The sequence below is a fragment of the Coccinella septempunctata genome, chromosome 8 (genome assembly GCF_907165205.1).
Source record: "Coccinella septempunctata chromosome 8, icCocSept1.1, whole genome shotgun sequence".
NCBI classification, from domain to species: domain Eukaryota; kingdom Metazoa; phylum Arthropoda; class Insecta; order Coleoptera; family Coccinellidae; genus Coccinella; species Coccinella septempunctata.
Genome location: NC_058196.1, coordinates 25566993 through 25591658, shown reverse-complemented (window position 1 = coordinate 25591658; position 24666 = coordinate 25566993). Strand labels below are relative to the sequence as shown.

General features: G+C 36.6%; 6 protein-coding genes across 6 annotated transcripts; 2 read left to right on the top strand and 4 right to left on the bottom strand.

Annotated features, from left to right (window-relative positions):
• Window positions 1-400: 400 nt before the first annotated feature.
• On the bottom strand, window positions 401-2679 carry LOC123318383 (chymotrypsin-1-like). The gene is made up of 5 exons (XM_044904992.1): window positions 2631-2679; window positions 1294-1447; window positions 871-1120; window positions 608-748; window positions 401-550 (listed from the first exon to the last, which is right to left on the bottom strand). Exons 1-5 carry the CDS (start codon window positions 2677-2679, stop codon window positions 401-403), a joined length of 744 nt encoding a protein of 247 aa, XP_044760927.1.
• LOC123319352 (cilia- and flagella-associated protein 43) lies at window positions 2613-11970 on the top strand. The gene is made up of 20 exons (XM_044906267.1): window positions 2613-2758; window positions 3429-3694; window positions 3851-4013; window positions 4334-4544; window positions 5044-5163; window positions 5414-5692; window positions 5920-6483; window positions 7141-7307; window positions 7363-7565; window positions 7848-8355; window positions 8490-8715; window positions 8783-9007; window positions 9437-9631; window positions 9733-10034; window positions 10139-10333; window positions 10482-10713; window positions 10790-11062; window positions 11128-11271; window positions 11328-11596; window positions 11774-11970. Exons 1-20 carry the CDS (start codon window positions 2730-2732, stop codon window positions 11910-11912), a joined length of 4710 nt encoding a protein of 1569 aa, XP_044762202.1. The 5' UTR covers window positions 2613-2729; the 3' UTR covers window positions 11913-11970.
• A 136-nt stretch (window positions 11971-12106) lies between these two features.
• Window positions 12107-13761, bottom strand: LOC123318791. The gene is made up of 3 exons (XM_044905532.1): window positions 13535-13761; window positions 12857-13082; window positions 12107-12438 (listed from the first exon to the last, which is right to left on the bottom strand). Exons 1-3 carry the CDS (start codon window positions 13661-13663, stop codon window positions 12122-12124), a joined length of 672 nt encoding a protein of 223 aa, XP_044761467.1. The 5' UTR covers window positions 13664-13761; the 3' UTR covers window positions 12107-12121.
• Window positions 13762-15819: 2058 nt separating this feature from the next.
• LOC123319031 lies at window positions 15820-18880 on the bottom strand. Its single transcript, XM_044905846.1, has one exon. The coding sequence runs from the start codon at window positions 18430-18432 to the stop codon at window positions 17176-17178; it is 1257 nt and encodes a 418-aa protein (XP_044761781.1). The 5' UTR covers window positions 18433-18880; the 3' UTR covers window positions 15820-17175.
• Window positions 18881-21640: 2760 nt separating this feature from the next.
• Window positions 21641-22089, top strand: LOC123319491 (signal recognition particle 9 kDa protein). The gene is made up of 2 exons (XM_044906494.1): window positions 21641-21899; window positions 21954-22089. Exons 1-2 carry the CDS (start codon window positions 21759-21761, stop codon window positions 22047-22049), a joined length of 237 nt encoding a protein of 78 aa, XP_044762429.1. The 5' UTR covers window positions 21641-21758; the 3' UTR covers window positions 22050-22089.
• Window positions 22090-22254: 165 nt separating this feature from the next.
• On the bottom strand, window positions 22255-24079 carry LOC123319490 (torsin-1A). The gene is made up of 5 exons (XM_044906493.1): window positions 23718-24079; window positions 23397-23665; window positions 23021-23321; window positions 22816-22963; window positions 22255-22668 (listed from the first exon to the last, which is right to left on the bottom strand). The coding sequence occupies exons 1-5, from the start codon at window positions 23872-23874 to the stop codon at window positions 22563-22565; spliced, it is 981 nt and encodes a 326-aa protein (XP_044762428.1). The 5' UTR covers window positions 23875-24079; the 3' UTR covers window positions 22255-22562.
• Window positions 24080-24666: the final 587 nt, after the last annotated feature.

Here is a 24666-nt window from a genome sequence, read left to right as displayed (position 1 = left end):
TATCCACGCCGTTCGGTCAGTTGCAGACAACTGAATCACGAAAAACGACTCAGACATGCCTGAAAAATACTTTAAAAAAAAGTAGGAATTCTGAGGTTTTTCAGAAATAATTTCTTTTCTGACAGTCATCGAAGATCAGAGAAAATCAAGAATAATTTGCGAAGGGGAACACGACGAAAAAATAAAAGAATTAGTGGAATTAGTGGCAGTTTTATATACGTATAAGATTTATGTTACATTATCATTAGGTATAATTTATATGTGATATGTATGCATTCTAGAGTCATTATCGGACTTTTGATGTACTTATTTTATCTTATTTGTTTCTCTTTGGACAAAAAATATGTGTGCTAAAATTTTGTGAATAAATAAAATATTGAAGTTAAACTTCTCATAAATTTTAGACTTCAGACTTTATGTTCTGTTCAATCCAATCTTTGAAACTGTAGACATCAGTAAATACATCAGGCATTCCTCTGGCACATGCTATACCCCAAGATACCACTCCAACTTGTTTGCCATCTAGAACCAATGGACCACCGGAATCCCCCTTGAATACAGGTTAAGTAGTAGGTATTATTACAATACTCCCAAGTAATAACTATACCTGACAGGCTCCTCTTCCAGGTATACCTAACGTGCAGAGGTTTCTTTTATCTACTCTGCCAGAGTAAATTGTAGCGCAATCAGAATCGTTTACTGACAGTAGCTCTATCTTCTGAAGTTTAGTTGTTGTTTCACCAGGATACTGTGGGTTTTTGAAAAATGCTATTGATTAGTTATTGTATAGCTTTTTCTCTGAACTGAATTATTGTTAAGGATTAAAAAAGGGTGAAAAAATTTATCTTTTCGCTTTTAAATTATACTTACCCTAGTTTTACCCCATCCAGTTAGAGTTAATCTTCTTCCACCTCTTGTTTCCTTGTCCGCCAATGGAATACTCTTCATTTTATCATTGAATTCGATGGATTTCTTCAGTTTTATTAATCCAATATCGTTAGTGACGTTTTTCGAGTTGTAGTTTTCGTGAATCTTCAAACTTTCTACTTCGAATTCTTGTCCCGTGCCATTTTTCAAAATTGATGTTCCAGCAACTACTTTGACTTTTTCTGGCGTTAGTCTGTAAATAAATTTATTGGCTTTTAGTTTCTCCATTATGGGCGTTTTCATTTTATTTCATATATGTATCATCAATTGAAGAATATACTTTTTTTTAACTTTACTTTACAGTTCAAGTATTTTCCCATTAAATACAATTATTTTTGTTCGAAATATAATAATCAATGGTAGTACCTGTCTAGGCAGTGGGCTGCTGTCAGTATCCATGAGTTGTCTATGATTGAACCTCCGCAGAAAAGTGAGTTTCTTATCTCTAAAGCAACTTGATAAGGATATGCACCATCAGCAGCATCTGAACCTCCTACGACTCTATCTGCACAGAACCCTCCTAAAAATATGATCAAAGAACGTTAGAAAACTAAATGAATCTGCAAAATCAGAATGGATTCCCAAAATATATAATGTTTCGCATGTGGCAAATAAGATCGACTCCACTTTACGTGTGAGCAAGCAATATTTTTCTTTGAATTCTGATTTTTAAAGATGGCCGCAAATGTTGAGCCGATTAAGATGATCGAAAACTGTTCGAATTATGACAAGAATTAAGTTCCAATTAATCAATCTCAACCCGGTTTACGATACCAAAAAGGAGTAACTCCAGTTTTATAATTCATAAAAGGAAATATTATACTCACCACTGAAGCTCGCAGCTATACAAAACACAACACACCACTTCATAATAGTTGCTTTTACCAGGAATATTTTACTTTGTCTATGCTTTCCCATTTTCTTACTTCTTTTATATTAATAGACCTTATCACTTTGATGTTCAATTTGGTTAACAAATCATTCAAACAATCCCAATTCCCTAGGGGGATTCTAATTTTCCATTTATCCGAAATCGATATCAGTTTTCCCCTTCAATTTCTTGCATGAATCTGAGATATGTAGGACATGACACGAATGTTCAGTTAGATAATGTTGACTTCTTCATTTGAAATGCACGTCCTAATGCGTTTGATGGTAATTTCAATAGAATTTGATTTGATAAAACTCAATCGAATGAATGAAAAAGTTGAAGTGTCTTCGTTGAGAAAAGCGCTTTGACGAAGAGTAAGAAGCTTTTCAGCAGTTCAGTACCATCCAGGTACTGAACTTACCCACTGCTGATTGGCTTCAATTATTTTTCCAACAATATTTTCAAATTTTGAGTCATCTGGAGAATAGTTCGTGAGATACACAGATTTTTGTGTTTTAATTTTCATTTTACAGTAATAAATAGTACAACAATAAAGGTTGCTTCGAATTTTCTGGCAAGCAAATAAGTCTTCTCATACACATGCCTTCGGAATTATATAAGTAGCAGTGTATACAAAGATGGGATAAGATATTTGGATGGAAATTCAATATTACTTTATTAGTTAAGAAAAAATTTGTTGGTATATAAATATACGTTCACAAGAATACAAGATGAAAGCATTTCTTCAACATATCAAAATAACCAGCTAACAAACTGGCAGTTTCTTCCTCTTTTCATTCTTAAGAATGGTTGCTGAAAATTTAGCCCTTACTGCTTATTTGATCAATTTCAAGTTTGGTCGACATAGCAACACTTGGCATCGTTTGTGACAGACTTGACGTTTGTTTGTACAAATAGTTAACAGTGAAGAATGGAGGACGGAAGTTCAAATCCAACAGAGTAAGTATTCTAGTTCAATGCTTGGAATGTGAATGAAGTTATAAAGATTCCTGCAAAATTTGAGCGGCATTTGTCAAATAGTTCCAGAGATATAGATTATTTAATATTTTCTATTGGTACTGAATTTTGCACAAGTAGTACTACGGTAATTTACAATTTTCGTTACTAAGTTTCCATTGCGTTCGATCTATATTCTCTATTCATATCCTTGATATTGATATGCCTATGACTCCGAAACCATCAGATGGATTTTAACACTTAACAGGCTTATTTGCAACCTTAAAGAAGAATATTTCCCTATATTTCTTCTTTTTTATATTGTAAAGCTATATAAAGCCACAGTCGTCTCTATATCTGTTTGAGCAGGCTCTGACTTCAGCAATTCCATTTGACCGTGAAAACATCATCAATGAGTTCAATGTTTGAAACCATTTTTGCTAAAAATTCGAAAGTTATAGAGGCATTTGAAGGCAAAATAATAACCTTCCTTAATTTTCAAACAATTTTCTGACTATTTTGGTCGGAAAATTGCCTATGCTTCATGGTGTTGTGATTTCCATATCATTCAATATCTGTCCCAGAATGGGTACTACATACTTTTCTATTAATTTTACGCTATTATATCACCTAAGTTTGAATTGATTTTTTTCTTCAATATAAACTTTTCAAGATGGTGTATGATAGGAAGACTCTCAACTATGCAATTCATCGGCAAGGAAGTTATCTTTTATGGTGCTGGCTGCCATTTGTATTTCATAAATATGGTAACAAAGGAGCACTCCTTCTATAAAGCAAATAACGCAATGTGTGGCGATGGCATACGTTACTACGCAGGACATAGAAGTTTGAATTTCTTTTGTTTCGCCGAGAACTGTGGAAATCCAAGCATTTTCGTGATGAGTTACCCAAAATTTGAGATTATATCGATTTTAGAAGGTAGGTAAAAACCAAGAGATGTTTATTTTTATGCTTACATGCATAGACTTTTTTGTTTATTTATACAGATATTTATTTACTGAAATAAAAATGGAACTGTACGAGCATTTTTAGTGCGTTACTTTTTACTCACCCTTTATATCTCATTCTACTCAGGGGGTTCGAAGGAAGGTTACATTGCAATGGCATTTTCGGAATGTTCAGTGCTGGTTTCTTTAGGTAGTTTGCCTTATTTCAATTTGACGGTATGGAATTGGAGAAGAGGTGAAAAATTGGGGAGCAGTCGAAGCCACATCCACCGACAAAAACAAATTATAAGGTAAGAATTATTGCAACACCAAATTGAAAGAAACAGCTCTAGTGAATCCCATTAAATAGCTGTGAGATTTGACACTTTCGGTTTTCTGAAGATATGACATGACCACGTCGTTGAAATGTGAACTTTCATCTACATTTCGAATACTCTCTTCTCAGTAGGCCAAACTCTCTTGAAATCTTTTTATATATGTTGTAGAATTTTTGTTTGGAGAAAAAAAAACTTCCTTAGCTACGTTTTGTCTACTTTTTCAGACTCTAACAAGTTATAATGATATGTGGTGAGGATCTTATCTCGATATTGTTTACCAAACCTACTTTCAGATGCAATACCGTCAATCCTGTGAGGATTTCCCAGCTTGGATTGAAGACGGCTAAGCTGCACATTTGGGATATTCTAATGTGCGGTAAAAAATGCATAATGACCCATCACAAAGTGAAGATGCCACAAGAGAAGCCAGCCCCATTGGTGATGTCCTATTGGTCGCCGGAAGGAATGCTTTATGCCTTGGATAACGATGGATCCGCCTATATTGTAAGATGATTGAGAAGTGGAGATCTTTCTAGCGACATATATATCGTCTGTGTATTCATATTTTTACGATCGACCCTAAATACGCCCCTGTCGTTTCTGGCAAATTCCAGAACAGATAATGCCAGGTATCAGAGTAGCCCAGTGCGTCCTAAAATTTGCTAACAAGCTGGAAAGTGAAGTTTCTGCCAGTGCTTAACTTTTGGACACCAAAAACATTGGAATTTTTTTGGTTTTTTCGCAAAATTGTTACTGAGGAGTGTGCATTGGACAAAAAATTTGTGCCCTTTGTCGTTTGACACCATTTCCAGTTTGTTAGCAATTTTTAGGAACCAAAACCCTACTTTTCCTGTAAACACAGTTTTTGTAAGTAGTAAATGTTACTGCTAACATTTTCATTATGTGTTATGCGGAAAACTTTATGTCTTATGCATCCGTAGATGCAGAGATCTCCTCGGAGAATTTTAGAAACTGAAAAATCATCAAAATTTTTTTATTCCAGATAAATTCCGAATACATTCTAGAGAAGATCATCACGCACAATAAAATGGGGAGTAAATTACCCTCCTTCACGATGTGGAAGGGTGATTTCGTTATAACCGGCCCTAACACAGAAATTCGGGTAAGATCGATCATATAAATTTAAAAATAACCCTTGCAAACCCTGAATCATTCAATGCACTGGGAACGAAATGGCTCAATAAGTTTCATACTGGTTCTAGTTGCTAAGCAGTTTCGTATTCAACGTTAATATAACGTTTTTCACTTCTTACTGAATATACGTTGAGAAGCACGATGAAGAAACGTTTCTTCCGCGGTTGTTCTATTTGCAAAGAAAAACTTTGGTCACCATTATTCTATTTCTACGTCAGTTTTACAGGAGGACCACCAACACTTGGAGCCTCTACAACTCGCTAACGCCCTCCGAAGTAGTGGAAAAGGTAAAATCCAACAAGAACGACATTCTGGTGGGTCTTACAGATAGAGCTTACCTGGTTAAGATAGACCCTGAGAACAAGAAGTACGAGTTCATCAAGGCCAACGAGACAGAGTTCCATAACATCTGTATGGTCTATCCGGTCGGTCAATATGTCTGCCTCCTATCGCAGGGTAATATGGTCAGTGTTGTCGAAATTGCTACCGGGGAGGTGGTGAGTAGTCATTAATCTTTACCGAAGTAGGCGGAATAAGAGAAAAATGTAGTTTTTTGGCCACCTGCCAAAGGGACTTCAGATAAGATTAACTTCTAACAGTTACAAGATTGACGTGACAACGACGTCAGATTCAACTATCTCATTCCAGTCTTTGGACAACAACAAATGTTTATTTTCCATTCCTTGTATCTATGTTCCAAGTAGTCAACATTATCTTTTTCCAGGTGAGCAAGTACGATCTGATGGGCACAGCCCTAACCATAGCCGGCAATCCCGAATTCCCCTACATCGGCATAGGCTACATAAACGGCATACTGGAACTTCTCTCCATTTACGACTCCAGCAAGCTCGCTACCATGGCGCACTTCAATCTCACCACCAACCAGATATCCAGTGTCTATTTCAGCGAGTTCGGCAGAGTCATGGTGGCGGCCGACATAGCGGTGGGGGAATTTTTCGTCCTGGAAGGAATACCCGGAGGTCACATCCAAGTGGTGGCTACCGTCTCCACCAGTCTCCAGGTGGCGGATTACATGCTGGTGCCGTCGACCAACTGCTACAGGTTGTTCGTCATACCGGTGACGTCTAACGAGTACATCAAGGGTAACAAGGTGATACGGTACTGCATAATGGACAACCACCAGATCAACGTTAAAGAGTACCACTTTCCGGACCAAACGAAGGAGTATTCGAGGATTCTGAGCACCGCCAAGATCAACAGGGACAGGGTGTTTTATGTTATGCCCTTCAACTCGAAGTATATCGAAGAGGTGGAAACTAGGAGAGGGGTGAGTATAAAAAAAACGAATTTACGTTGGTACTGGAGTGAATCTTATTGTCAGCTCCCTCCAAAATTTTCCCACCTTCACTAAAACAATATAAAATATATAAATCGAATAGGATAAAACTAAGTTAAAAAAGGCGACAAAAATACAAGAAATATATGACCTAAGAGAACCTGTATTAGACAAACTTCGTTCTGTATGGTAGCGATACTCAATATTTTTCCACACCATTTCTGATTCCAGACATTCTATAGTCGACGAGATGCTTATTGTTCACTTTAAAAGGTATGACCAATTGGGAGTACGACAATCAATGTCCTGTATATACTTTAGGCTGCATAAAAGTATTAACTCTCTGAAGAGACTGATACCCCTAGTGAACAACTGTGTTGATGACAAATCTCAATTTTTCTTTGAAGAACCCAGCTTCTAACAGGTTGATTTCAACTGCTCCATGACCTTTAGCATCTCAAAACATCAAGTAGGCGCTGCAGATTTGACATAATGTGGTGTAGTACCTATTGTATCATGATGTAATAATGTGTTTCATGGTCAACAAAATTCATTTCGAAGTTTCTCAACATATCAGTTTGTGAGAAGGCAAATTATTTTTTATTCCATTCGTAATTTTAGAAGAATCAAAGTGATATGTGATTTTAGGACAATATGATCCGAATACTCAATACTTTCGAGACCGGTCATCAAGTACGCAGAAACGGCTTCTACATCGACAAATATCATGCTGTTACATGGTCTTACGATGGCTTCATCATTGCCAGAACAGCTGATATGGGAAAGGTGATTGGGCATGCACTTCCACACCACAGGTATAGAGTTATACCTATTGCATACCTTCGTCCAACCTTAACCGAAACTTTACAGGAGAAATGGTGGTGTCAAAAAAGCGTACATAGATCCTTTGGGAAAGTACATCGTTAGTTTGGGCAACGACAACATTGTAGCTTGTACCAACCTCATCAACAACGAACCGGATTACGGGATGCAAGAAGACCTAATCAAATTGCTGAATTCCAACAGATACGCCTTGCTGTTTCAGAGGAAAACCAAAGGATTCGATCCAGGACGTGAGTTATAAGAAAAATGAGAGATTTTCATTCGCTGAACCATTCAAAACCAAGTAGGAACAACGAACAACGTTTGTTAACGTTTTATCAACGTTGCAGCGACTGATGAGTGAAACAAGGTGTCCATTTCACATTGACACGATTCTTTCATTTTATGCTTTCATTTTTTCATCCTTATCGGATAGTTTGAAGACCGTTGGACACCCTGGCACCTGGAAGAATACAGTAGTTTTAGGTATACGTAACACTTTTTGAAGAAACAAATAGAGACTCTTTCTCTAGCCACAATGAGGGACTACACCTGGCTGGAGGTCGACAAGATGAGAAGAACGGAACACGAGAGAAAAGCCTTTCAGGAGGAAAAGGCGGCCATCTACGTGGAATACAACGAGATCAGGAACAAGCTTCGAGCGCTCCTCAATCAGAACCTGGAAGGTCCAGAAAACGAGAAACTCGACCTGGTCGAGTTCAACCTGGACACAAAGTACTTCGACGAGATCAAAGAGAAAAACAGGGTGGAGTGCAAGGACACGGAACAGTACATCAAGAAGTATGTGGCTGCTATATACAGGGTGTGCGACAACATAAAGAATCTGTGCTACAACACGATGGCGGTCCAGAAGAGGAAGATTTTGGGGTTGGGATCTTCGTTGAACGTTGAGAGTTATTCCTTGTTGCCACCTGAGGGAAAGAAGATGGAGGAGCTGAACTGGATCATGGAGCAGTTGAAGCTGGAGAGGTTCGTGAACGAGAACGATACGTTTACGCCTTGGAAGCCCATGACACAAACGTGAGTCTTGATATATTTTTTCCAGAAAGCCTATACAAGGATGGTTGTTTCGTCATTTGATGGTCAGTATTTTCCATTTGCTTGCATTAGCTATGGCTTTATAACCTTCTTTTCAAACTCTTATGTCTTTTAAGTGAGCGGAAGCATTTTCTGGATCAACCTCCTCAAGTACCAGTTGTGAAGAAAAAGCAGATTGAAGATTTAGAAGAAGAAGTCGAATCCGTAACTGTGGACAAGGAGACAATCATAGCAATGGCTGGATCTACTGCACAAAATTTTATCGAGATCTCGCCCTATAAGTATAACCAATTAGAAACTCAAACATTTTATCAGCTCCAGCTGATATCAGCAGTAACCAATGTGAGTTACATCACCCTCCACATTCAGATCGAGTTGATAGATTACATCTCATGTTTGTTATTGCCAGAACGACACAGTGAAATTGAGAGAGTACTTCAACAAGGAATTCGAGAACCTCATGCAGCAGAAAACGAGAGAAATGGGACAAATCAAGGAGAAGAATCAAAGATTGCGTTACATAGTTGACGAGATCAACTATTTCTCAACGGAGCAGATCTACATATGTATCACGGATCCTGTTTGGACAGCCTTCGAGAACATTGAGACATTGGTCACTATCCAGGACTCTCAGGTAACTACTGAATATATATCTGGTCATCGAATTTATTAGGAGGTGTCTTCTCGTACACACAACACTGTAAGACTTGCTGATCTACTTTTTTGAGGAGAATTTTGTGCTTAATACACATATAGTACAATTTGGCGGTTCTATAGTTTGGTTCTGACAGTACCAAATCAAGTCAGGGGTGGTTGCTCATGTCTAAAATTTGTTTAATTGCGATAGGGTAGGTAGGTAGGTGAACGATCTTGTTTCTACCCCTAGGCGCATGTTAGTGATACCAAAAGAATCTTTTCAGGCGAGTCACCTCAACAGCCGATTTCGCTAGAGCTCTCATCTGGGGGGAAAACACCTATAGTTTAACAGAAAGATTATTCCTGAAGTTCAATTGCGAAATGCACCAACACCTAAATATAATAAAAACGCCTCAACATCTTCTAGGTTCCGATTCCTCCCTATATTTCGCCTAGCGAGCAGGCCATTCTAGACGCGAAAGCTGCCGAAGCAGAAAGAATAAGGCTTCTGTTGCTCGCAGACGATTTCAGAGAGAGGGCGCTGATGGCCATGATGAACGGAGTGCTGGAAGTCCGGTGGGAGGATGAACTGAAGAAAGACGTGCCTTTGCCAAAATGCATGGTACGTAAACTTATTCTATAACTATTTTTCCAATATGTGGAATAAGGTGCTGATCCCAGATTTCGTGGTACACTGAATTTGGTGGAAAAACCTTTTTTTAGATCGAGAAACAACCGGAGGAGTTCAACGAGGACGATCTGAGGGCCGTCAAGGACTACGAGGAGAAGGTCAAATTTCTGAACAGCGAGAGGGAAAGGTACAAGAACATCCTGGATCAAGAGTACACGAGGATCACATCCCAAATAAGGGAATCCGTGAGGAAATTCGACAGCAGGATGAACGAACTCCTTCATCTCAGGATCAAAGTGGACGAGGCTATAATACAGGAGGTGCTGATACTTTGCAAGGAGAGACTGAAGCTTCTGGATCTGATGGCGTATGCGGAGAAAGAGTTGGAACTCAAGTAAGATACCACTGTTTTAGTAATCATGTAGGAATAAAATTCAGTTATTGCAACGAGTAATGCCCATAGTATCTCTTATATCTGTGCTATGAATTCATTTCCAGGAAGATAATGGTTGGCAATGAGGAACTCATTCGGAGTGTGGACAACCTGATCAATTCGCTCCAAGAGTCCGTCATGGAATGTCGCAATTCTATAGAGGCCATTCAAAACAGGGAGAAATTCCTAGATAAAAATCTGAAGAAAGACATGTCCGAATTCAACCAAGTCATCCAAGAAGCATCCGTCAAGCTGTTGAAGTAAGTCATCATTTCGTTTATTGGTACAATATAGCCTTTTCCATTTTAAAATCCTGGTATTCGTTGATCTTCAATTTTTGATTGAGCAGATTTGACTGCTCCTTTCTAGGTAACTTCCCCTTATTACCTACTAGAGTTTTTTTCGCAGGCGTCGACCCAAAGTCACTTACAAGAACATAATGTCATCCACCATGCTCCAAGCCTTAGCCAGGGCAGTAATAACAAAAGACAGGCCTCCTACCCTTCTCGACGAATGTATAGAGTATCTCAACGCTTTAGATAACCTAGACCATTTTGTTGGAGTACCACCAACTGTGGACGAAGAGGCATACGCCGTGATATGCAAGCATAGAAGGTTGAGGATAGAGCACGAGATAAAGGTAAGATATTTGAGTTACCTACTGAAAATCATCTGGTGTTTAAGGAACGTCTAGATGTCTAACTGACCCATTTCAGCTGAAAAGCGCTTCCCTAGCCCTGACTGAAGCCGAAGCGACCGTAGCTATCCTCCAGAAAAGACTCTATCAGAAGAAAGAAGTCAATGTGCGTTCTATGGCCGATTTGGCACAAGTACGCACAGATCGTCTGAAGAGGCTGAAGAATGTGCAGATGCAGATCGTGCTCAAGCAGGGCTTTGTGGAGGTTCCGATGCACGGAAATATAAGCGACTTTCAAGATGCCATTCTAATATCACGAAAAGAGGTGGAAGACATCAACACTCTTATTCTGGTGAGTACCGAACATGCTTGCAAAGACATGAATTATGCGAGGAATTATTAGTATTTGATTCACAGGAAAATGGAAGGATCAAACTCAACACCATGCGCCATACCATGACTTTCCACAGGGAGATCATGAAAATGGAGTGGACCCACAAAAAACTGAGGATGCACATCGAGGACCTCAACGAAGAACTGAACGACATCAACCATTTGAAAGTAAGTTTCGCACCTGGCGTTTTAATTACTGCATGCACTAAAGTGTCTTCTTTAAGGTGACCAAAGAGATGCAGGTATACCTCAAGGGTAAGGAGAAGAGCCTACCTTTCGAGGTAGGGTTGGAACTACTGAAAAACTCCTACGAGATTATCCTGACGGAGAAGAAGGTGGCCGTGGGCAAGCTGAAGAAAATGATCAATGTTCTTCGAGAGGACAGCAGGAAACTTGATGCACAAATCCGTGATATTAACGTGGACGTGTGCGAGTGCAAGTTGGATAAGGATTGGGAACTGGACGTTGAAGCTAAGAAGCAAACTGACAAGAGGTGAGGGTCTTTTTTCTTAGTTTCTCCCAGAATCATTTATATTCTTTTTTACCCACCTCAAATTTCAATGCGAAGCTATCCAGAGCATATTCGGGATGATCAGAAAGATGGTCATACTACTATTCATGCTTGCATTACACATTTCTACAAATAAATCGAAGAACTAACATTTTTCAGAATGCAGTCGATGGCTAAAAGAAGTAAGATGATCCGGAAAATACAAGAAAACCACCAGACCATACTTCTGCTGCAGACTGAATTGGAGCTGCTTAGATTGAAAACTTATCCAACGATTAAGTACAGAATACTTTCTTAACTATTTTTGTTTGTTTGATTTACTTTGTTTTACTTTACTCAAATAAATATTTTTTTCAAAGTTAAAAGTCTTTTAATCAACCATAAACAAAGAACTATTAAAAAAAAACATATTTTATTGTATCCTGGTGCACACGCATACATAAACGTCACACAAAAATATTGAAAAAAAAAATACTGAGGAATCATGACCTGTAATATGCGACGTCCTCAACCATGGACATGTTTCATGGGGTGTCTTCTTGAGGATGGCTCTTGTCTATTCAGAAGAACAGGTGGAGGTATCAAGTCACTGACAGTCGAATTGCAGTCGTCCTGAGACATGTCGAACAAATAGGTTAGGTCGATGTCGTAGCGTGGTAATTTGTCGCGTAGATACGCCTTTTCGTTGTTGCCGAGGGTCGGTTTCCTGCTCATTATGAAGCTGGATAGGTATCTGGTTACGTTGGTCTTTTCGGCACAGTGTAACAGCAGAGCCCATGATTTGTAGTCTGAATCCAGGACATAAGTGTTGTAGACACCTTCATCTGGAGGGACATAAAATATGTTTCAATTTGATTTGAGCAGTATTTCCATTACTTTAACTTGAAATACAAATACACCTGACGCTGAAGTATTTTGTATTTATATGAAGAATGATTGACATCTCAGGTGACTAAGAAAATTTTTCTTTTACGGATAAAAAGACTGGACACTTAACAACGGCCTGGCAGAGAAACCTCTCAGACCTAGCCCATACTTGCAGACGCTATTATGTAATTATAACAAAGATGCATCCTCTGTGAGGCAGAAAATGAATAAAAATAATAAAAACACTAAGAAGACCAACTAGTCAACCAAGATGTACCACAGAGCATCGTTCTGACGGAGACGAATTAGTGTTTGAGATTATTATGGTCTTCAATGATGGTTGGGTTTAAACTATGAGAAACAGCCTTAACTCACATGTATCTTCAGAATGTACCCAGTGTGACGACCTGCCTGGGTTAGGAATGGTCCATGTGATGTTCCCTATGAGAATTTCATTCAGTGGATCGTCGGTGAAGCTGTAGGTGAAGTTCATGGTCACATCTTGGAGTGTTGTGGTGGTGAATTCTGCCCGCATGCATCTGTAGGATAACGCTTCTTCAGAACTGGCGTAATATTCAATCACGTACCATCTTCCTAGAAGCTGTGGGGTGAACCATTTTAAGATATGATGAAATTTTTTGTATTTGATCAAATTCACTTTATTCTATTTATCATAGTTTTGTGTATTTAGGGAATGTTAAGCGAGCTGCAACATCTCGTTGGTAAATGAGAATTCTTTCTATTGAAATTTTTCATCCATCTTCTTATGAAAGATTATTATTTTTCAGAGACAACTACCTGCATTGTTGTTGATGAATTTGTTTATTGTGGGACCAAAAATATTGAAGAATTGTAAAAGTAACAAAGTACTGCATGCATTTTTAATTTCTAATAACATGTGTTTTGAAAGAAAATGCATATTCATTTCGTTAAATCTTGATGAACTGTCTTCAATGATGAACCCTCGAAATGAAGCATTTTAGATCTGTCGACATATGTTATGATTTTTTTCAAAGACCATTATTATTATTTATTATCAATATATTAACTCACATCTTCAAGTATGAAATTCCTTATAGCCTTCACTCTAGGACATTTCTCTTTATCCTCGTACTTCTTCCGATAGGAATAAGAAAAACCGACACAAACCAAGCACAAAACAAGCACCAAAAACTTCTTCATCGTCTTCTGGTCAACCACAGCACGAAATCAAATTCGTTTTCCGATTTAACATTCTGAATATTGTATTGTCGTGGGCGAAACATTCCATCCGCTTCAGCATTTTATCTCGTCGTTTATTTCTCAGTGAAGATTTATAATTACTCATTGAATCCATAAAGACTTATCTGTTTCCCTCACACTCTTCCCTGATAAGATAGCTGATTAATTTTGAGCGAAACTGCAAAATATATTGGGAATCGATTCACACTGAATCCGTGATATACAAAGAGATTGATGGAAAGTAAAACAGGAACATTTCCGATAGAAAAAATTTTTTTTTACAGAAAATATCATCGCTCACAACTTGAATCAATTGAACTCAAAAGAAAGCAAGGGGCTCCTTCTAAATGGTAAAAGCAATGGGATAAAGTCAATTTCCAATTCATGTGAAATAGATACAGAGAGCTAGTCAATTTTATTTTTCAACATAGTCGCGAAGTTGAGAAAATATTCCTTATCAGAAGAAGAAAAAATATGCTGGCTTTTAATGAATGTATTTGTGTTTTCTGCTGCTTAGCTGCTTATTATTGTACTTATTTTTCTTGCATTCGATTTTTTCATTTCGAATTTTTCGATAAATGGTAAGAGGAGTTTATACAACGATCGGGATTCCAGTTTTCGAAAAGATTTTTCAAGTCAATCTTCAAGGAGCTGCACAGGTTTTGTATTTGTAAGATTTGTAATCTGTTTGAGAAATAAATAAATAAATAAATTTGAAATAATGCCCCAAAATTGTATTAGGCAATGTCTTTTGGAATTTGATTTACTCTGGCTTATCAGATTCTCAATGATCATTTTGGTGCAAACTTCGAACTACTTTATCATTAACCGCCGAAGATTCACCAAGCTCAAATAATTGGTGGACTGGGTAAAATGAGATAAGACTGAGAAATAAACGGCCGAGAGGCCCAAAAACAGGTGCTAACCCATCGCACTGTGATAACAGTTTGCATTAACAATGAACAAAAAGCTTTCTCGATAAAGTGACTCATCAATACGTCATTACACAAACGTAAAAATTATAGATAACAAACTTTGCGACTTGAAATATCCAATACACTGATATTAGCAACCAGTAGGTACATAGTTTTGCACTCCATTCGGTTGTTTATTTTGGATGTAAAACGAAACTTTTAATCATTGAGTTACGCAATCCAATTGGAAAAATTCGAGTACTCATTCATGACATTGTACTACTTTTTGAAGTTGTCGAATATTTTGTAGAAAAAACATGGGAAATTCATCACAGAAAGGCCGTCATAAAATTTATTAAAAATGCTGAAAACACCCTATTATATATAGGTATCTACTGAGAAAAATACCTAGTACCTACTACTATCACACAGTTCAAAAATTCTTTGAAATTCTTTAGGGTTTTCAGTCCCAGACTCTAAAACAAAATAAATTAAAAAATTGAAATTATCGATTTGCTTCTGCGTAAATTCTTGCACTAATTTGTCCTGAGCCAATCAGAGGGAAAAATTGTTGGCCAATATTTATCAGGTGAATATTTATTGAAATATAATTGATCATTTTTCATCAATCAATTTTTAATGAAAGCAGATGGCAATCAGAAGACCCATCACCTCTCGTCAGTAGTCATATTCAATTTTCTTCAGATGAATTTGGCATACAGTGCGTTGTCATCCAGATGTTATCAATTGTCAAAAATACCTTCAACCTGTTGAAGATTCCTTAGAGGAAATGAAAATTTACTTACCTCAGTAAGATTAATGCAGTTTAAATCAAATATTTGCACCAGGTTATTTAGATTCGGGATATTGGTACTTATGATACCTATTGATGCTGAATAACATGAAAGGAATAACATTGATTTCAAATTTTCTGAAAAACGACATGAATAGTAGGTAATTCCTTGATTCTCTCTGGATATTACTCTTACTGACAACGGTGTTCTAGATTCCAATGAATTTTGATGAATAATTGTTCATATTGTGTGAAGTTGATTCCATTTTAGTATAGATACTTGAAAGTTTCCTGAATCGTAAGCAAATTATTATATCTTCATCGTTGCTTCAACAGCTTCCCACTTTATATAGGGAATGTTCATTTTCTGAACACAAAACTCAAATGATGAAATAAATAAAAAGTTCAAATAATGTAAAAAATTTATTAATATAATTTATACTCTGCAGACCTTTCAACTCACGATACCTCCAACAATAATGGTATTACAAATCGAAAAATCCTTAAATCTCTCAAATAAAACATTCTTCCTCTGAATATATACACATTTCATACAAAATATTGATAATTTCTCGAATGTACAGAACAGACCTTTCAACATACAAATTAACAAATCGGTCCGATATGGTTATTTCAGCACGAGGCCATTTTTGAGCAAAAATTTTGAGCTTGGTTAAGTTACTAATAAAGTGCATACTTTAGTTTGAAGCAAAATTTCAATTCAAAAATATGGAAATTTGTACAATGAACATTCCATGTTGGAATTCAAAAATATCACATAGGGTAGTTTTTAAAAGTTAGAAATCTTAATAAAGTCATTTATACATTAATTGAACAATGATGTTTATAGGCGTATTGCATCATTACGAGTAAATTACTGTTTTAATATTATTACAGCAAATAACTGTCTACAGTCTATAACATGTAGTTATGGAAGACTAGTTTAACTGATTCAGAACTATAAATCTTATCAAACTACGTTAAATACATAATTAAATTCATTAATGGCCTCGTTTGAACGTCAATATTCAACAAATAGGTATGATATTAATATCTTTATCTAATACTGATTGTGAATGTGAACAATGAACTTAAAAGAATCTCTGAAAAGCTGCCAGCAAAAAAAAATAATTCTCAAAAATACAACTAGCTTTGAATAATATGTGAAACTTCCATCTAACACCTAAATTCTCTTTTCTATGAATTTCACCCAATATATTTATAATGCACCATACTTAATGAAAAATTCTGTGTAAATTTAATTAATTAAAGAGTAGTTAACATTTGACGTAATATAATTCGAAATGTCACAGATGAATATCGTGGGTTCATAGAAACGAGTTCAGTGAATATTGACCTCGTCTTTGATTTATTGATAAGTAATGGCTTATTAAATCAGACCTATTTATAGATCCATTTCATTTGGCACTGTTTCCTTATATCCTAGAAGGCACACGGTAAGATAAAGGTATTATAAAGTCTTTTTGAAACCTATACATAGCACCCATGTTCAGGGAAATACAATATTTACATACAAATAAGGCATCTACACAATAAAGGCTTCAATGGATATGTGATACGTTTCTTTCTTATTGCTCATGTCACAGAAACATGTTAAATAGATAAATCTTATTTTTTATAGATAAAGAATATACAAACTAGATATATGTATTTTCCACTGGGATCAATCAATATACAATATATATATTTTTATATAGAAGTTTTAGACTCTGTGGCTTTAAAGACTAAACCTAGAAACTTGGTTCTCACCTCACAAGTTGGGTGTGTTTGATGATCTGATTTCTTTGCCGTAATTCCTCTTCTTGCTTCAACCATTTCTGTACTTGTCTCCTGTGGATGTTGTACTTGTTAGCGACTGCTCTCTGGTTCCCTTTGCAAGTTGAATCTTCGTAATAGCAATCTATTGCACTTAGTTTGAAGTCCAGGCTGTAGCTTTGTCGCTGTTTCAATGGAGCCAAGCACGGAGTGTAACTATCGTCGTAACTTTGGCAATAATAGGGTTGTTCATATTCTCGTACGGGGTAAGTTGAAGGGTATGGATAGCAGCAAGTAAGGGAAGATTTAGGTTGTAATTCGTGTATGGTATAGGTACATTCAGCTTTGATATCGCAGACGTTGTTGTTGTGGTTGTAGAAGTAATAATCAGAGGGAAATGTCGGTGGTGTGATCGGCTGAGAAAAGCAAGGCGGCGGACATTCCTCGCAGCTAGAGGTGGAAGATGAGGAAGACGAACTGTCTTTGTTGAAATCGTCTAGATAAGGTTTGAACAGTTTGACGGGCTTAGGTGATTCAGCGGGCGACAGGCAAGTAACGTCAAGCTTACGTTTCTTGGACAGATCCCATACATCTGGGTGAGATTGAACGCCGAGACTCATTGGCGTCGCGATCGGTGAAGGGGGGTAAGGCACAGGTGCACCAGGGCTTGGCAGGCCCGAGGCGATCTTCTTGAACGACAAGTCTATGGGCGAGTCGGGGTACGGGGGGGGATCGGTGGCGACAATCGGGCTGGCACTGCTAGAGGAGCGAGAATGCGTTGTGAAATCGAGGGGGGCCGGGGCAGCGGCGGAAGCCGCTTTGACCTCGAGTTGACTTGGCGCCGGAATAAGCTTGACGCCATCTCCGAGCTGGGACTTCGAGGCGTCCTGCAGTCTACCGAGCCTCAAGGCCATCTCGATCCCGTATCTTTTCACTTCGTGATTATTATTATTATTATTACAACTGTCCACTGGATTCGTACACTCACTTTTGGCTTTGCACACACTGTTCCTGAGATTATTCTCGGCCTGTAGCCACTTTTGTATCTGTCTCCTGTGTATCCCGTATTTTCTAGCGGTGGCACGTTGGTTCCCCTTGCAATCAGCGTCGTTCCTATACGAATCCAACACTTGCAACTTGAAATGTGGGGCGAATATCCTACGAGAACCTGCTCCACTTTTGCCCTCTGACTTGCACGTAATAGCTGCGGGGCTGCGTTTCAACACGGAGCTCAATCCGTGGGCCATTTTTCCACAATCGTCGTACACTTTTCGCCAAAATAACTTACATAAACATTTAAAACGAACTGGATAACACACTGCGCTTCATCTATGTAGCAACATTCTCGTCACAATTCAGAGAATTCCCCACTCCCACTGACTAAACTCTATTCTCACGTTCACCATCAAAGGGGGCTTGGAATATATTTAACGAAGCTATCAACGACAGAAAAACCTCCACTCTGCTCACCTCCACCACGTGAAAACAACTGGCAGCTTTCTCTAGGCGACTCGAGCGTACGTCGCAGTTTGTTCCTTACGCAGGAGAGGCCCCGACATCCGTTTGAAACGAGTTTGCCCGCGTGGATGTCAGATTGTCGCGGTTCGATTAAATATTCATATTTTCGACAAATCGTCCGTAATTTGCAAGTCAATGCGTCCGCACGATTTCAGTTTGATGGTTTTCGTTGGTTTTTCGTCGGTTTATTGAAAATACGAGCGTCGGAAGTTGTTTATTCGGAATGGAATGCGGCGGTCTGGCAACGTGGCGCGAAACTCGCCAGACAGGCTGTCGCCAAGCCTGCCTGGCCAGACAACGTGTCTCTGTTCTCCAGATTTCCTTGCCATTCATTCTACGAAACGATCATTGTTGGGTATTCGATGCCATTATAATTTCACCCCGACAAGGGCAAAGAAGATTCGGCTCCGTTTTATCAATGCTGGTGCGGCTTTTCTTTTCAGAAAGCTTATGGCACCTCTCCGGCCAACCTGTTACTTTTGGCGGATAAAACGGAGGATGATGTCGGCCGGCCTACTTGATTTACGGATGATTATTTTGTTCCGTTATAATTAATTAGTATTATATGAGCATTTTTTTTTCGATTGATGATGCGACATACACATAAACATATGTTTCACTTGGTAACGCTGGTGAACGTTGGATATTACAGAAAATCGAAATTCCAAACAAATATGGTGGAAGTTGTTGAAAGTCAAACGAATTTGACACTTGAGCAAACTGATAATATGATATTCATTAGATATAATAAATTGAAATACCATCTCTAGGATTTGAAATCTACTTCGAAGAAAATCACGAAAGCGCTCAGCGGACATGCAGGAAAAACTTATAATTGCCAGTTTTTAGATTGGACAATTATACATAATTGCCAGTTCTAACTGACAATTATACATGAGTTTGCCAGTTCTAACTGACAATTATACATGAGTTTAACAGTTCTAACTGACAATTATACATGAGTTTGCCAGTTTGATCTGGCAAATAAGTATGTATAATTGCCAGTTTCATCTGGCAATTACATTGTATAATTGTCATTTAGAGCTGGCAATTATGTACAAAATTGTCATTTTGAGCTGGCAATTATGTACAAAATTGTCATTTTGAATTGGCAATTACTTCTAACAGTCACTTCCAAACTGGCAATTAGGTTTTTGTACCATTTCAAACTGTCACTTATAATATTTTTTCTGCGTCTCCGCTTTTGTATTCAAAAAAGGGAGGTCTTCAATGTCACAATTTTTTCAGTTTCGAAATTCCATCATAAGTGTGATGTAATATTTAGAATCGCAATTTACCCATGTTTCAAGATTTTCAGAATTGACAAAAAATTCAATGAGCGACTTTTTTAGTGTCTTGGCTATTGCTCCAAATACTCTAAGTTTTATAACAAAAAATATGATATTCCGCAGAATCTCTTTATGCATTTCAACTGCAACTTTTTGGGAAACTTGAGTATATGCAGCTGTAAAGTATGATATATTATGCAGGAAAATTATATATACATATTATAAATGCATAGATATAAATAGGTTGTGTTTTTATGAAATTATTGTATATTCGGATATGAATTTGAATAAAGATTCTTCAATAGAAACTGTTCTTCAGTTAATTATTTATTCCGTTCTGAAAGGGTTAGTGTTAGTGACAAATATAAGCGTTTAGCTAACTACCAAATTTCACTGCACTGCAAAGTGTGAAGGGGCCTAGAAAACAAATCATGAAAGACCCCCCTTGAATTCTTTTGGTGTATTACCTCCTTGAATCATTCGCAAGAGAAATAAAAATAAAATGAATAGATAAAAGAAAATAGAAGGGGATATTAACTTTAGCGAAATAGTAATTTTTATTGGAAGTATTATTATTTTCGAGGACCGACTGTACCTGCATCCATGAAATTCCGAGAAATACGTATTCGAAGCCACTGGAAAATGACCTGTTGTCGCCGAACCCGGATTACTGTCTTGACTTAAGCGCCATTTGAATTACAACCTTAGAATTATTATTGCTCCGGCTTACTTACTTTTTCGGTGAGATTATGTTAACATTATGAGGCCAGTATTTGAAGGCAAATACTTTCTATAAACAAAGAAAATAGTTGACTTCCTTACAACTTATAATAAAGAAAAACGTGCGGAAAGTGAGGCATATGCTTCTATAAAGACATATCTTTTGCCAAGAATATTAACTTTCAGTTCTTATCAGTGGCGGCTAGTAACTCTTGACATTATTTACTGAAATGAAAAAAATCAGAACACCATATAATAGATAACTACCATTTAATAATTATGGACAATTTTCGAAATAGGTTTGAAAATATCAAGAACTAAACGTATATTAAAATCAAAAATATAGAACGAAAACGGACATATAATATATATACTTATGTCAAAACTATAGTAAATGTTGGAATTGAACTATCAAAGGACTTACGGCAGGTTTCATAATCAAACCTTGAGCTTCCTTCAACCCTACTTAAAATGACACTTAGGGAAGCTTTGAGCTTGATGTGACTTTAAAGTTGATTATGAAACCTGAAGTTGAAGGTCTTTCAGACTTCAATGATTAAAATAGTTGTCTTTTAACTATTTTACCAGATATGCAAATCTCTTTTCAAGTGCGTAAAAAAAAATCGTCGTCAAAAGGAGGATGGTTTGGGCTCAGAACATGAATATAATTCAATCATTGAACTTGATATATCTTTATTGATTTCAATGTATATACACGTCTATGTATAAGTATGTAATGTAATTTTGTATGTCACATATGTTACAAATCACAGAAAACTAAAGATTTAAAAAGTTGTCAGTGATTGTCAGGCACAGAACCAAAGAGGTTCCTCAGTCCTCTTTGACAGAACACTAATAGCATTGAAATCAAGAAGAACTCTCGAGTTCAATGACTAATATATGTCAAGTGTCATGTCCACGAACATATGCAACGATTACTGTCACTTATTCTAACCTTGCTAACCCATTGTATTGTTTTCATTCAGAGTTGAATTTCATCAAGAACAACCATTCATCCTTATGATAAATACTTCAAATAACCGAAAATGACATTCCTAAAATCTTGGGAAGAATTTGAAAGAGCTGCTGAAAAATTATATATGCAAGCACCTTCAAAGGTTAGATACAATATGAAATATGTGCATTCAAAGAATCATCTGATTCTGAAAATGACCGATAACGTTGTCGTAAGTATGTGGACGAATATTATAGAAAATTTAGTTTCAATACTTACTTTTCAGTGTTTGCAATTCAAAACAGAGATAGCCCAAGATGTAAGAAAAATCGACAAATTCTTGAATAACTTAATGAGGCATATGGTATCTAAGGAAAGTTAGGTTGTAAGGTCTCAAATAATAAAGTTTTCTAAAATATTAATCAATTTTTTTGTACACCTTAATTCATGTATCAGTAAAAACTGTTACTTGCATAGACTTTTGGTACAACTAAGATTTCAAGGTAAGTTTCTCTTATTATGGAGTATGTTACTTATATTTAATATATTTTATATTTATTTTTGTCAGGTGTGCAATAAGAAATTAGTTTTTCAATCTGTTGGAGTTGCTTTAAGAACACAATACATATATACACATGTCAACGGTGATTATTTCAACAGCATTTTTATATTTGTTAGCGAAAAAAAGGTAGACTTTATATCCAATAGGTAGTATAATCATTACAAAATTGTATATCCTAAATGGACAGATCTAAAACATCTGACTTGATTGTGTAAATTTTTTTGATATGGAATGTACAGTATTCCACATTAGAGTTGATCATCCATTATGAGGTATTTCCAACTGATTGCAATCTCATATGTGGTCGGTTATGTTCTTGTAATTATTATCCCTTCAGAAGGCTATCAGTCTCACTTTCTGACTTATCCTTTTGCATCCAGTTTTTGAGAACACTGCATTCTTTGAATCTGGTCCCCAATCTATGAAGTCCAACACTTCCCTTAGGAAAAAAATTGTATATAATAGTTGAAAAGTATTATCCTATAATTAAAGTGTTCTAATAAAAAAATTCGATAAGTGCACACAAAGTTGAAAACTTTATTAGTTTATTTTTAAAATTTGGTCTTGTTAAAGAAAACAAACTTACTGGATCTCCTGATCAGAAGGATAAAATTTGTCCAATTTGCTGAACTCGTTTTTGATGCACAATACAACATGTGATTTCATTAATGGCAAAAATGGAATGTAGTGATCAATTAAATTACTCTTAATAGTTTCTGAATAATGGAATCCACCTGAAATCAAGAACCATGACAACCTTCCTAGTATAATCTCCGAATAAATAAATTTACCCTTTTCATTGAAGGCACCTTGTGCTATTAACTTTTCGAATACATTAAGTTTCAAGTAATCCCTTTCTACGCCCATATTCCATAAGTTCAATGCATGTTCATTTATTGCAGTAGAACCAGTGTTCGAAAGAAACACGAATATGGATCTCTTGAAGCTTGTGCCACTGACAAAGCTAATGTGATCAATAAATGGTTTTATTGCATCTAAAATCCCTGGAGGCATTTGATGAACTTCATCAAATACAAACATTTGCTTCGGACAATTGGAAACATTTCCTATAATCCATTTCTGTAGGTTAGCCTGAAACATCAATATATTAAAACTTTGGTAATAAAGTGTCCATTAAAGAGGTTCCTGGCATTCTTTGACCATTACCTTATATAAGTTGACTTTATCAATTTCTGGGAAATCTAACCGTGCGTTGAAATTATGTACATGTGGACTCTCCATACCCTTCCTATATAGAGATTCTTCTATGAATTTCACAACGTAATTTTTTCCAATACCCGGACCTCCATGGAAACTTATGGTCAATGCTTTTTCAGGTTCATAATTTTTATCCCAGTGGGCTCTTAAAGCCTTGATAACTGTGCTTTCAACCAATGGTTGTCCAAAAACATTCTTTTTCAGATTTTCTTCAAGAGCTGGTGTTTGATAGATGTAATAAGCTGCTTGAAAATGAACTGAGACACTCACCCTTAAAATTTGCAGGTATTTCTTTTTCCGTGCAACAGGTATCAACCATTCTACACTTCATTGCGTCATAACCATATGATGCAACACCTACTAGCACGTCCAAAAAGCCATAGCAATTGTTTGTACAAATTATAAGAACGAGTGCTTTCAAGTACATTATAAGTGTTTATTAAGTATAACTTATCTGTTATTTTTGTTTCGCATATCATCCAGAGTGATTTTTTCAAAATTTTATTCTTGTTATTATGAGTTAAAACATCCAGCATACCAAACAAAAAGGAATAAATAAACAATTGTAGCTTTTACAAAATTCTAACCTCAAATTGTGACACAGAAGAGCACACTATATAATCTTTGACAGAAGTTTTTATATTTACAAATACCATAGAACTGTTTGTAAGCTCTTGATTAACTGAATAGCCTACCTACACAGACAACATTTGTCTCTGATAGCCTACTTTCTCGTAGATTATTCTTGCTTGATTTGGAAATTTCAAACTTTCAGTTGAATTTGAAGCGGATTAATAGATGACTATGCACTCACATGTTACATTATTTGATCCCTTGAGGAAGAAATTATAGAGTTAGGTTATAACTCTATAATCTTTGGCCTTTATATTATTACTTGTAATTAGCATAATAAAGTTTTAAACACCAAAAAGGTTCTCGCATAACGCTGGATAATGGAAAATATGTACTAACGTTAATCGAGCTAGCAAATTTTAGATATCATGCACTTACCTATCAATCCAATCAACTCACAATTGAATCATCAACTGTTTGGTTTTTCGGAATCCAAAAAAATTGTCAACAATTTTATGCACCTCATATCCTAGGATTAATGATAAGAATCTACTTCCAAACAAAGATTATAATCTTTGCTTCCAAAGATGTTAATCTTTGTTACTTCTTAGAAAGTGGAGCAAATATACCATTGAAGGGGGGTCAC